The sequence below is a fragment of the Ahaetulla prasina genome, chromosome 1 (assembly GCF_028640845.1).
Source record: "Ahaetulla prasina isolate Xishuangbanna chromosome 1, ASM2864084v1, whole genome shotgun sequence".
Classification (NCBI taxonomy): Eukaryota; Metazoa; Chordata; class Lepidosauria; order Squamata; family Colubridae; genus Ahaetulla; species Ahaetulla prasina.
Window position 1 is genome coordinate 272,198,680 of NC_080539.1, and position 13,740 is coordinate 272,212,419.

At 33.6% G+C, this 13,740-nt stretch overlaps 1 protein-coding gene across 4 annotated transcripts in view; it reads right to left on the reverse strand.

The window, feature by feature from the left end:
* Positions 1-13,740, reverse strand: part of DENND5A (DENN domain containing 5A) — an 83,841-nt gene that overhangs the window by 6,144 nt on the left and 63,957 nt on the right. For 3 of the 4 annotated variants that reach the window (XM_058159565.1, XM_058159551.1, XM_058159557.1), the window contains 7 exons: positions 13,270-13,354; positions 11,732-11,816; positions 10,508-10,636; positions 8,579-8,700; positions 5,563-5,708; positions 3,484-3,602; positions 2,157-2,338 (listed from right to left, as the gene is read on the reverse strand). In XM_058159565.1, coding sequence (XP_058015548.1) covers positions 2,157-2,338; positions 3,484-3,602; positions 5,563-5,708; positions 8,579-8,700; positions 10,508-10,636; positions 11,732-11,816; positions 13,270-13,354 — 868 coding nt within the window. Of the gene's footprint in view, positions 1-2,156; positions 2,339-3,483; positions 3,603-5,562; positions 5,709-8,280; positions 8,701-10,507; positions 10,637-11,731; positions 11,817-13,269; positions 13,355-13,740 lie in introns of those variants that run through there. The other variant, XM_058159543.1, reaches the window with a different exon arrangement.

A 13,740-nucleotide genomic window follows, 5' to 3' on the forward strand; every position in this document is an offset into this window, starting at 1 on the left:
TGATCTTTTTTGTATCTTTCAAATACTAAACAAGATAGTATACTAGCCTTCTCTTGTTTTTTAAGAGGCAACTGGACTTTCTGGTTTTTCTTTGAAGACTGAGATCTCCACAGACACTATGAATGGAAGGAACTACAATCTACCCAGCTTACTTGGCTTGTTGTTAGGTGATATGGTGACAAATCTTCTGATCATGCTGGGGGATTGCTGCAATGGGGGGGTTCTGCATTGTCTTTCGTCTACCTCAGAATGAGATGTCAGCAATTCACCCACTAGGATCCTTTCTAAGCTGCCATCATCTACACCTTTTCCAAGCCATCTTCCACATGGAAACCTGAGGGGGAAAAAAGGAAAGTAGTATAAGGTTATTTTGCTCAAATTGCACTTTTAAAAAGACAGCACACAACAAACTTGATTTTCCTCTGTAAAGTGAGGGTGCTCCATTGTAAATATTTCCAGTTACTGTAGAATTGAACCAGCAGAATTATGTTCATGAAGTTGAGAATAGACAATTCTTGGGGTACTGAGAGCTACAACTGACAGTCTTGAGTTTTTGAAAGATCACTGAAAGCTATTTGATGATGCAATGTTTCCACTGGAAGAGGCATACCTGATTTCCTCCCTTCCCCCAAGTTCTTTTGTGGGGGAGGGAAGAAGCAGAAGATGGAGAATTTCTACAAGGAATCCTTAACTTAGACTACAAACTCAGCAATAAGCTTAATTGATCTACTATAATTTGATTATTTTGTTGCTACATTTCGGCAATGCAGGTATAGGATAACGGGGGTTTCAAATAAACTCATTGGGTTGCCCACCTCCGATATAACTGCTTCTGTCTCACAGGGACACATAGCCTACCTTTTGGAAATAAAAATAATTGAAAATTGTGGATTTAAGCATACAAATATTTGGAATGAATTACAGATGGGGTGTAGAAATACAGTAGAAAATTTAGGCTGTCAAATACCGATTTAAAAAATCAGGATGTGTACTGTATAGGCTCCATTCTTCCATTAGATTCCAATTTATGCAGAAGTCAATGCACGTTTTTTGGTGTAAGCATGAAACTAACAGGAAGTTACTATAATAGATAAAAGATTATCTATTATATATGAAGATGTTGTACCTTGATGAACGTATCTTTTCTTTTATGTACACTGAGAGCATATGCACCAAGACAAATTCCTTGTGTGTCCAATCACACTTGGCCAATAAAATTCTATTCTATTCTATTCTATTCTAAAAGGTTATCATGATTGATACATCCTTGAGGGAGACGCCAAATACCTTCTGCACATATGGGATTACTATTTATGCCATTTGTAGGTTATTATATGTAACAATATTGCAGATCATCTGTATTAGTAGCTGATTTATTTTCATAAAATAAGAATGGAAAACATATTCTCTCTCTTTATAGAACTTTTAATTTATGTATAATCTGTAACTTTTAAAAGTTACAGAGTAGCATACCAAAATAATAATTCTATGATTATTTTTTAATTATAGAATTAAATTATAATTATAATTTAAGCATAAAATTATGTAATAAAATATATTGAGCTAATAGGTTAAAAAATTAACTTTGTAGCTTTATCTTAGTTTTGAATCATAGGTCCAAAGAGAGCACCTTAACTTTAAGGACAAATCCTGTCTACTGCAGGAAGTGAAATATCCCCAGCAAATAATTGACAAGCTTCTGCTTGAACACATCTACTGATGGGAAGCTGTCAAGCTCTCTGGATAATTGATTCTCCTGTAAATCTGTTCTTCCTGTTGGGAAATTTGTTTTTCCCCAACATTAAATACAAACTCTTTCCTATTACTTATGCCTTATGCCAGAAATGGCAAACTGGTGGCCCGCGGGCCAATGCATCACGTGCAGGCCACGCCCACCCCAGCTCCATGAAGGGGAAAAATGTCGCAAAACATCACATGATGGCAATGTGACATGGCGATTTTGACACCTGTGCCTTATGCTGTGCAGCAATGTAGAAGAGATGATGATCTTTTTTGTATCTTTCAAATACTAAACAAGATAGTATACTAGCCTTCTCTTGTTTTTTAAGAGGCAACTGGACTTTCTGGTTTTTCTTTGAAGACTGAGATCTCCACAGACACTATGAATGGAAGGAACTACAATCTACCCAGCTTACTTGGCTTGTTGTTAGGTGATATGGTGACAAATCTTCTGATCATGCTGGGGGATTGCTGCAATGGGGGGGTTCTGCATTGTCTTTCGTCTACCTCAGAATGAGATGTCAGCAATTCACCCACTAGGATCCTTTCTAAGCTGCCATCATCTACACCTTTTCCAAGCCATCTTCCACATGGAAACCTGAGGGGGAAAAAAGGAAAGTAGTATAAGGTTATTTTGCTCAAATTGCACTTTTAAAAAGACAGCACACACAACAAACTTGATTTTCCTCTGTAAAGTGAGGGTGCTCCATTGTAAATATTTCCAGTTACTGTAGAATTGAACCAGCAGAATTATGTTCATGAAGTTGAGAATAGACAATTCTTGGGGTACTGAGAGCTACAACTGACAGTCTTGAGTTTTTGAAAGATCACTGAAAGCTATTTGATGATGCAATGTTTCCACTGGAAGAGGCATACCTGATTTCCTCCCTTCCCCCAAGTTCTTTTGTGGGGGAGGGAAGAAGCAGAAGATGGAGAATTTCTACAAGGAATCCTTAACTTAGACCACAAACTCAGCAATAAGCTTAATTGATCTACTATAATTTGATTATTTTGTTGCTACATTTCGGCAATGCAGGTATAGGATAACGGGGGTTTCAAATAAACTCATTGGGTTGCCCACCTCCGATATAACTGCTTCTGTCTCACAGGGACACATAGCCTACCTTTTGGAAATAAAAATAATTGAAAATTGTGGATTTAAGCATACAAATATTTGGAATGAATTACAGATGGGGTGTAGAAATACAGTAGAAAATTTAGGCTGTCAAATACCGATTTAAAAAATCAGGATGTGTACTGTATAGGCTCCATTCTTCCATTAGATTCCAATTTATGCAGAAGTCAATGCACGTTTTTTGGTGTAAGCATGAAACTAACAGGAAGTTACTATAATAGATAAAAGATTATCTATTATATATGAAGTAGAAATTCCAAATAAATCAAGTTGCAACATTTGCAGATTCAGTTGGTAAAAGGTTATCATGATTGATACATCCTTGAGGGAGACGCCAAATACCTTCTGCACATATGGGATTACTATTTATGCCATTTGTAGGTTATTATATGTAACAATATTGCAGATCATCTGTATTAGTAGCTGATTTATTTTCATAAAATAAGAAAACAAAATTATACCTATCTGACCAGATAAAGCCTTTATTGTTTGAAACAGTTACAGAAACAAGAAAATGAGGCCATCAGATTTATTGTACTATAAGTGAACTCAAGAATTCAATAATTCAAATACTGTTTGTACAATGCATAAATTGAAAGGAACCTTACTTGTAAGTGTGACCTGTCACTTCATTTCTGACCATAACATATTCCACTAGCCACTTGGCATACAATCCAGAATTATCATGTCCTATTTGTACCGTAGTAAGTTTTCCCAAATTCTGACACTAAAAATTAGGAAAAATAAAATATATTGGGTTAAAAAAAAGAGAGAGAAAACAAGATGCCTTCATTAATGTATATTAGAAGAGGGAAGATACAACTGGACTTTAGGTAGACACTGGAGATGCATGAAGACAAAGATCTGAGTTGAAGTGTTAAAGTTTCAAAGTCAATTCTGTTTTGCTCTGCATTTGGAAAGCAACAGAAATGTAAGGGACAGAAGGCAGCTGACACTCTCAGAAGAAGCTTGGAATTCTAACTAGGGTTAAAAAGATAATATAAAAAGAAAAGTCACTATTTTCTCCAATATGACTCAGTAATTGTTGTTGATGGATTCCTTTCTCTCTGAAGAAACAGGTCCACAACTTGGAAACATATGGCTGCTGCAGGACATCAGAGGAAAGCCATGGGCAAAGAATGCATGTCCAGCATTGGCTAATCTGCCAGCTGCACCCCTTTCTTGACTATGAAGTTATGGCAATATTTATTTATGCCCTGAATACCACTCTAACATGCTCTATATGAGATTGCCTTTGAAATGACCCAGAATTTGCAGATGGTGCACTCTGCAATGGTTGGGATATTAATGGCTGACAATTAGTACTAGAATGTTCTCTGCTTGCTGCCCAAGCTACTAATTAGTTTCCAAGTCCAATCAAAATTCTTTATTACTTATAAAGCTCTATGGGAATAAACTCCAGGTTACCTTAAGGATTGTCCCCTTTAAGTGGACTTTGATGATACATGCATTGTAAAAGGGAGATTTTGCTTAGGGTCCTATTTCCATGAGAAATCAAAGGAGCACTAAGGGGAATGCACGCAGCATCCCCCTCCTCCTTCTTTGTAACACTAATCCTAGACAGGCACCAGGTACCTTCCTTGCTGATTTTCTATAAATCATTGAAAGTTCTGTTTCGTTAGACCAGGGGTGTCAAACTTAATTTCATTGAGGGCCACATCAGAGTTGTGTTTGACCTCGGGGGCCAGGGTGGGTGTGGCCAGCTCAATGTCACTCATGTTGGGGGCGCCTGTGGTGGCCCGAGCACTCTGCCAGTAAAAACGGGCTCCCAAGCTCAATTTTCGGCTGCAACTGCCTCCTGCAACCCTCTGGCAGCGAAAACGGAGCTCGGGAGGGCCACAAGCATCCCTCCTGAGCTCCACTTTCACTGGCAGAGACCCCGCGGGCCGGTTCTTCACTATTTCCAGGGCAGCCCCGCAAGCCAGTTCTAAGCACCATGCAGGCCGGATCCGGCCCCTGGGCCTTGAATTTGACACCCCTGTGTTAGACCATCAATGACTAATTATTTATGATGATAAATTTTTGGTTTTGGATGACCATCTTTTCCCCTCTTTTTGTTTTGTGGTAAATTAACTTTAAGTTTATAAAAAGCTTGAATCTATTCTATATACCTGCCAATGTATTACTAAGGACATTACTAAGGGTAAATGCTACATTTGAAGGAAACAAATTTCAAAATCAGATAGTAGTAGAACTTTCTCAAAATTTCAAATTAAATGCAGAAAAGGGAAACCCTGCTCCTTCTTTAGTAAACTTCCTTTTGCGATCATAGTTGTCAGGGTTTGCTGGAATCCACAAAAATAAATGTTTTCCAAGGCCAATCTATTAAATTCTCTCCCTCCCTCCCTCCCTCCTGCTCTCACCCACAATCTTCATGCTTTTCTATTTTGTGTTCCTTTAACTTAAGGTAGATATCCCATGGCTCTGGGATAGCTGTAATTCTGAGATATAAAGCTGCTGAAAATTTAAAGGCCAACTGTCAAATGTGTGTAAGCTATTCCCTATTTTTTTAAAAAACATTACAGGATTCTTGGCCAGTCTCCGCTACTTATTTTACATTATTGCAATGTAGCCCTTGATCACTGAAAAATATTTTTTGAAACAAAGCACAAGGCTTAGTGATTGAAAAGTTGCTTTCTTCTGTTCAACAGCAACATGAGAGATACCTCAAATGTCATCTCCAGCATATTTCTTGGAATCTGCAGGATTCCTGTTTCACCCAATTCTCCTGAAATGCATATCCATGGGTTGGCTGTAAACATTGAGCCACCAAGTTTTTTGCTAGGAACAATCAATATATGGTATGGAATCACTGTAAAAAAGAAAACACATATACAGCTGGGTAATTGTCTCCAAAAATAAATGCAGGGGGAGCTTTACTGAGCTTCTTCAGTAGAATCTGCTACTCCTGAAATGTACATTTCCCCAGTGAGAAATTCCCCAGTTAATAACTTTTCCACTGAGACTTTTCTCAGTTCATTTTGTCACCTTTCAGGCATTAATGCAGTAAGCTTTTTAATTTTATGTTTCAATTGAGTTCTTAAACCAAACACGTCTGCTTAACTTTGATTTTTGTTATGAATTATACCAGTTTTAAAAAGTAAGTAATAGTTTAGAGTGTTATAAGTTTGCTGGAGATATTTTTGAAGAGCACCTGAGCAAATTTTGAAATACATACATACATATTCTTCTTAAATCTCTTTTAAAAAGTATTGCTTAGCAAAGCTGTATTTAGTAACTGAAATCTTTATAGATCATGAACAAGTTAAATAAGGTTTTGAGGAGATGTGCATAAAAATCATCCTTCTTCTTTAATACTTTTTAACTTCCAGTATCAGCCCAATACTGGCCCCATGAGCCAAATGAAGAAAAAAAAAAAAGCCAGCAACAGCATATGGCTAAGATGGGAACAGATCTTACTTCCATCCCTTATACTATTTTAGTGATTACTAAATTACTAAGTATATAAATTATACAAGCCAATTACAATTGTGTTTAGCAAATTTATAGATATGGTTTTATTCTCTGTTTATAAACAAGGCAGTTTCAAAACACTTTTAAAAACCACTGCTTCCAAGAAACCTATTTACATAAATACACTAATATTTTTGATCCAAGGTAGAAGCAGATAGGTACCAAAATATGCACATATAAATACCTGTCTCACAATTAAAAATATTTAGATTCATAAACTGCCTTTTGAAAATTACTCTTCCAAAAACACACTCTATGTAAGACAACTGCATGCCCTATAGCTACCGAATTGCATTCAGTGTCTTGTACTGATTAATTTTCATTTAAGTATCCTTAAGCATTTTGGTGGTTTTCCTTTTTTTCACTTCCCATACAAAGTCATGACTTTCTATAATAAATTTTGAGAGTATATGAATATTTGCATAGGAAGAGAAAATGTTTTTTTTTCAGCTTACTGATAAAAATCAATTATAGTAGTTAAATATATTTTCTATCATATCTCAAAATAAATATAATTATAGCCTCCCTGGCTTGAGAAATCCAAAATTTAAAATTTGAATAATGTGTTGGGATTAATATAGCTTTATGAATAATTGGCTTATTTTTATTTTAAGATTTACATAATTTTTAGAATCTGCATTTCTTGCATTTCATTTTCCTGTGACTTTTGTCCTAAGACTTTTAGCTCTCTATAGTGCTATACATATACAAATCACATGAAAATAATATTCCATGGATCTGACAAAGTAGAGTCTGAACTACAAAAGCTTACTATAGAAAATTAGGTACCATAAGATAATTTGAAATTTTTCCAATAATAAAAAGTTATACTTACAAATTGTTGTAAAAACATTGGTGAAACAGAAGTAATCTACAGCATTGAATGACAAGAGATGATAAAGAAACTGTTCTTTTTCATCATCGCAACGGAGGAAAGCATAACGCTTGTAGAGTTTTCTGACAAAGAAAATAAACACTTTATAATTATAATAGAAGTTTTGTTCTGAAGAATGCACTGACAAAAACTAAACCAATGAATTACTGTTTTAGAGTCTTTTAGATTTTGCATATGCTTTATATGAATTTCAATCCACGTTTCTTTTAAAAAGTATTGCTTAGCAAAGCTGTATTTAGTAACTGAAATCTTTATAGATCATGAACAAGTTAAATAAGGTTTTGAGGAGATGTGTATAAAAATCATCCTTCTTCTTTAATACTTTTTAACTTCCAGTATCAGCCCAATACTGGCCCCATGAGCCAAATGAAGAAAAAAAAAAAAGCCAGCAACAGCATATGGCTAAGATGGGAACAGATCTTACTTCCATCCCTTATACTATTTTAGTGATTACTAAATTACTAAGTATATAAATTATACAAGCCAATTACAATTGTGTTTAGCAAATTTATAGATATGGTTTTATTCTCTGTTTATAAACAAGGCAGTTTCAAAACACTTTTAAAAACCACTGCTTCCAAGAAACCTATTTACATAAATACACTAATATTTTTGATCCAAGGTAGAAGCAGATAGGTACCAAAATATGCACATATAAATACCTGTCTCACAATTAAAAATATTTAGATTCATAAACTGCCTTTTGAAAATTACTCTTCCAAAAACACACTCTATGTAAGACAACTGCATGCCCTATAGCTACCGAATTGCATTCAGTGTCTTGTACTGATTAATTTTCATTTAAGTATCCTTAAGCATTTTGGTGGTTTTCCTTTTTTTCACTTCCCATACAAAGTCATGACTTTCTATAATAAATTTTGAGAGTATATGAATATTTGCATAGGGAGAGAAAATGTTTTTTTTTCAGCTTACTGATAAAAATCAATTATAGTAGTTAAATATATTTTCTATCATATCTCAAAATAAATATAATTATAGCCTCCCTGGCTTGAGAAATCCAAAATTTAAAATTTGAATAATGTGTTGGGATTAATATAGCTTTATGAATAATTGGCTTATTTTTATTTTAAGATTTACATAATTTTTAGAATCTGCATTTCTTGCATTTCATTTTCCTGTGACTTTTGTCCTAAGACTTTTAGCTCTCTATAGTGCTATACATATACAAATCACATGAAAATAATATTCCATGGATCTGACAAAGTAGAGTCTGAACTACAAAAGCTTACTATAGAAAATTAGGTACCATAAGATAATTTGAAATTTTTCCAATAATAAAAAGTTATACTTACAAATTGTTGTAAAAACATTGGTGAAACAGAAGTAATCTACAGCATTGAATGACAAGAGATGATAAAGAAACTGTTCTTTTTCATCATCGCAACGGAGGAAAGCATAACGCTTGTAGAGTTTTCTGACAAAGAAAATAAACACTTTATAATTATAATAGAAGTTTTGTTCTGAAGAATGCACTGACAAAAACTAAACCAATGAATTACTGGTTTAGAGTCTTTTAGATTTTGCATATGCTTTATATGAATTTCAATCCACGTTTCTTTTTAAAAAATGAAAACTATTTTAGAAATATGAAAAAATGTGATGGTTGAAGGGTAAAAATCCAGATAAAGAAATAAAATACTGAGAAGTTTTGAACCATTAAATATTTCAATCCTAGTTTTAGTATCATCAGAAACTATTTGGAATGTACAATGCAAGTGTATTAATGCTCTATTCAGATTTAAGAGTTGTTGTATTTAATGGCATTAACTCCAAAGGCATACGATGTATAGAGTGCCATTAAAAATAAATAAAAAGAAATAGTAATTAATAGAACAAGACAGTTGTAGATTGATTTGCTCTCTTGACTAAGCACAATTAAATATAGTCTTAATTACCTGAACAAAGTGCTGAATATTTGTATATATTTATTTAGTAGATTTAAATAATTCTTTCACTTGGGAATTCCAAGTAGTATATTTAATGCTTCCTCTTCCTATTTTTTCCTAACATCAACAATCCTGAGAAATAGATTGGACTGAAAGGGGCTAACCAAAGGTCACTCATTGAGTTTTGTGGCTTAGAGTATCCAATAAATTGAATCTTCAGGTTCCTAGTTCTAAACTTAACCATAATAATTTCCCTGCTCTGCTCTAATCTGTATGTCCCTTTCTGGAATATTTTCATTTAAAAATAATAATCTTCTAATTAATGTTTTCTTAGGTAAATCTATATCTCAGAAAATAATTTTATTCCCTCCAAAACCGGAAAAAGACATTAAAAATAATTTTTTCCAATATTTCTCAACATTTCCAAAATCATTATATGTTGATTTAGGGGGAAAAAAATAGGCTTGTAGATTTTGTGAAAATATGAATTTTGCCTGGATAGTACATGAATGCTTTACCTCTGTCATATACTACCCAGGCAAAATTTTACTTTGACAATAAATAAGATACTCAGAAAATGGTTCAACACTGAGCAACACAAGTATGTACAATAACTCTTGGTTGTTTAAATTATTTACAGATAAATGTATAAGGAATAGTTGCATATTAAATCTCTGCTCTGCCCACTTTAAGATATTAAAATGAGAGTTGCATAGATCAGGAGAAAGTTGAAAGTTGATAGTGGGACTAGGTTACTAAAAGGTGTGCATGGTAAAAGAAAAGTTGGGATCTAGAATGAATGAGTGCTAAATGAAAGTGGATTAAATACAAATTGAATCGTCAGAAAGAAATACTTGAATTGATTTGGTCATATATAGAAAAGGAACATCATTGAAAAACAAATATATGAAGGAAGAGAGAATGGACCAAAGAATGAGAAGACCAAGAAAGCCAGGGCTAGATAGAATTAATGAGATTCTCATGAAGAGAGGTAAGAAGTTTAAAGAAGAGAAGACAAAGTATGGAACAATGTATGGATATGGTGGATGAAAAGATGAGTTGCAAGGTTAAATGATATAGTGAATGGATTGGTATAAGCTATATTTAGCTTTCTTTCTTTTTTCCCCCCCTCATGTCAATTCATAATGGCATAGAATTCTTGGATTAAATTTTTGAGCTCATATCTTAATTTGAAAATTATCTTTTAAAATAACTATGAAATTCATACCGTATACCTTAAGTATCTATTAGTTTTGTTATAAGGCATGATAAGTGAATATAAAAGGAAATATGAATCGATTCATGTCCATTAAGCAAATGATTGTTTCAACATACTTCGTGAGTTCATAATCAGAAAGAAGGTGTTTCAGATGCCTGGAAAGTAATTTCTTTTCCATGGAGAGCCGAACCCAAGCTCTAGCTTTACCAACATCAGTTTTGATCTCACTTATATTCTGAATATGCCTGAAAGAAAAGCAAAATAGAGTATACTGTTATTATTGCCAAACTTTTTACTGAGGACGAGAAATAGATTTATTAATAATATAGTATCAATAAAGAAAATGTAGTTTCTCTTTTAGCATAAAGATGAATTAGGAAATGTATAAGCATAAAAGGAATATAAAAGATGCATACAACAAAAAATACATACCAAGAAAAAATATATACAGCTCAGAAAAAAAAAGGAATTTTTTTCTACTTAAGTGACATGTAGATTTCTCAAATTCACCTGTGACATGCATTTTCTGGAAGAAGTTTGTCTAACTTCCAATCTCCTGAACTTCATAATCCAAAGAAATTTGGGTAGTGATTTCCCTCAGTAGTGAGATCATTTTTCAAAATAATAACTTAAGTTTAGATTTCAATCTTTACCTGACTTACTAAATGTTATATTCCACTGAATATACTGTATTTTTCGGCATATAAGACGCTCTGGACTATATGACGCACCTACCTTTTTTGGTGAGGAAAACAAGAAAAAGAAATCTGCCTCTGCCTCCCAGCAATTTTGCCTCCTTGCAGCAAACAACCTGTTTTGCTTTCATTTTCGTTTTCAGCATAGCTTGATTAGCACAAGAAAAAAAACCTGCTCCCAGCAATTTACCTCCTTGCAGCAAGCAGCAGAGGCCCACGCAAAACAGCTAAGAATCAGGAGGCCGATCCAACAATCAACTTGTGCTAATTAGGCTATGCTGAAGCTGAAATGGGCTGTTTCTTCTTGCTGCTTGCTGCAAGGAGGTAAATTGCTGGGAAGCAGAGGCCAAAGGGTGGGGTCCAGTGGGTGGGTGGGGCTACATTCAGTGTTTAAGACGCACCCAAATTTTCACCCCCTTTTAGGGGGGAAAAGGGTACATCTTATACTCTGAAAAATACAGTACCTGGTATATACTTTTCAATAAACTGGCTTAAGATTCTGGTTCTTGCCTAAATACAAAATGATCAAATATAATCAAAATAATAAGAGTGAAATCAAATAATTAATTGAAATATTTTAAACTTAGCTGTCCTAAAAATATGATTAAAACTTTTATCAGATCTTTAGGATTTCAAAAATCCAACCTCATGTCCTGGATGAGGGATACTCTTAAAGGAGACATTCCTGGATTGGCATCTGACTTCCTTCTTTCAGCATCTAGAAGAATTCCTAAAGTAAACGTTACAAACATTTCATTAAAAATTTAAAAAATGCAAATGGTTTGATTTTGAGCAACATTTGAAGTCATTCTACTATATAGACTCCTATATGAGCTCCTCTGTCTCATCAGTTGATAGTCACATTTTACATTAGTTGTAATGCTCATATTAAGGAATATTTTTTTCCTAAAAGTTCTATAGCTTGAGATTTGTGTTTCCTTATTTGATATACTCTCTGAAAAATCTATTCCACATTGAGTTTCTTCTACTGAGAGCTGGTAGATGCAAGAAAACATGGTAAAAATTATTGAGAGTGGAAATTAGTAGATCTGAAATCTGTCACCTAAAAAAATCTTCAAAACTATTCTTTGAAAATGAATACTGTATAGACTTTGCTTTTAGAACAATTAAATTAGGTTTCCAAAATGCAATTGGATCTGCATAGCCATAGATCAATATGGGAGAATAGGGGCAGGGGACACAATATAAGTGATGAGGCTAGCTGAACTTGAAGGCTTTGAACTACAGTTCCAGTGCATACTATGGCATGATTTCAAATGTGTACAATGAGCTAATCAAGTCTGATTAACCAAAGGCGCTGCAATTCAAACACATCAGCTTTTTTGTATTTGGAACTAGATACTCTTATTCACAATTCCAGAATGGTGTGAAGTGCAGAAATGAAGGACATATACTTTTCTTGACTCAAAATAAGCTATATTTTATACGTAAGAAACTAGCTCTCGGGTTGTAGCAAGTGCTGCTAAGATATTCTTTTCACTAGTTACCATTATATTCTTTTGGACAAATTAAACAAGCAATTGTTTAAGGGAACTGGATAGGCAGTATCTGCCCTTTGACTCAAAACACACCTTTAGTAACTCTAGGTATTTTTACTAAGATTTAAAACTCTATGTTTCACAACTAGTCCAATAATTGAACTAAATTTGACTTTTAAAGTCCTAAAATGAACTTGTAACAGATACAGTACAGTAAAAATATAGACGAAAACATATTACTTCAAACACAATGATGGTGCCTTTCTCAGAAATAAATTATTTATTTTAAAATAATAATTCTAGGTGACAACTAATAGAATATTTATATTCCAGAACAGTTCTCAAAGTATGGTCCAGTGCACCTCCTTATAGAGTTCACAAAGTAAACAAATACTTTAAAGATGTTTTAATTTCAGTAAATATGAGTAGATATAACCCACACAACCAAAGCTCTGAAATTTTTAAGAATGTAAAAAAATCTTGAAACTAAAATGTTTTAAAAACACTGTTCTAGAATAATTAATATTACTCTGAGAATATAATTTACATCAGAGTTAAGCTTTCAATAAATAAATATATAATTATATCTTCTATGTACCTCTGTTTTTATTAGAATTAAGAAATATAATTTGTTTTGTTTCTTGTACAAAATGGCAACATAATTTTTATGGAAGCCAACTGCACCTGAGGTACTGAAGCTTCCAGATGTAGGTTTTCGCTGTCTGTTTTCTTGGTAATGTAACAAATGTGACCACAAAGCAGATTTCCCCTTAGATTAAAAAGAAAGATTTGTTGTCAAATGCAAAATAAATTACTAATACAGAGCATGACACATTGTATATCTTGTGCTTTATTATAAAAAAGATCACATAAAAAGTACCCACTCTATTCAACCAAGATAAAAAGTTCAGTTATAGAAGGAAAAATATATTTTAAATCAAGTGTGCATATTTTGGAATAAACTTCAAAAGATTTTCAGACTATTATGAACATTCCCATGCTGCTATTCAAAATCAATTTCGGTAATTCTATAAACTGAGATGCAAAACCCCAATTCCCTTGAGAAGTCTGGGAAAGGTGAAAGGAAAGAGAAGAGGATGGCCAGGAAAATGGATTGACTTAGTTACATGATGGGTGCATGTTTGGGAACCTTGA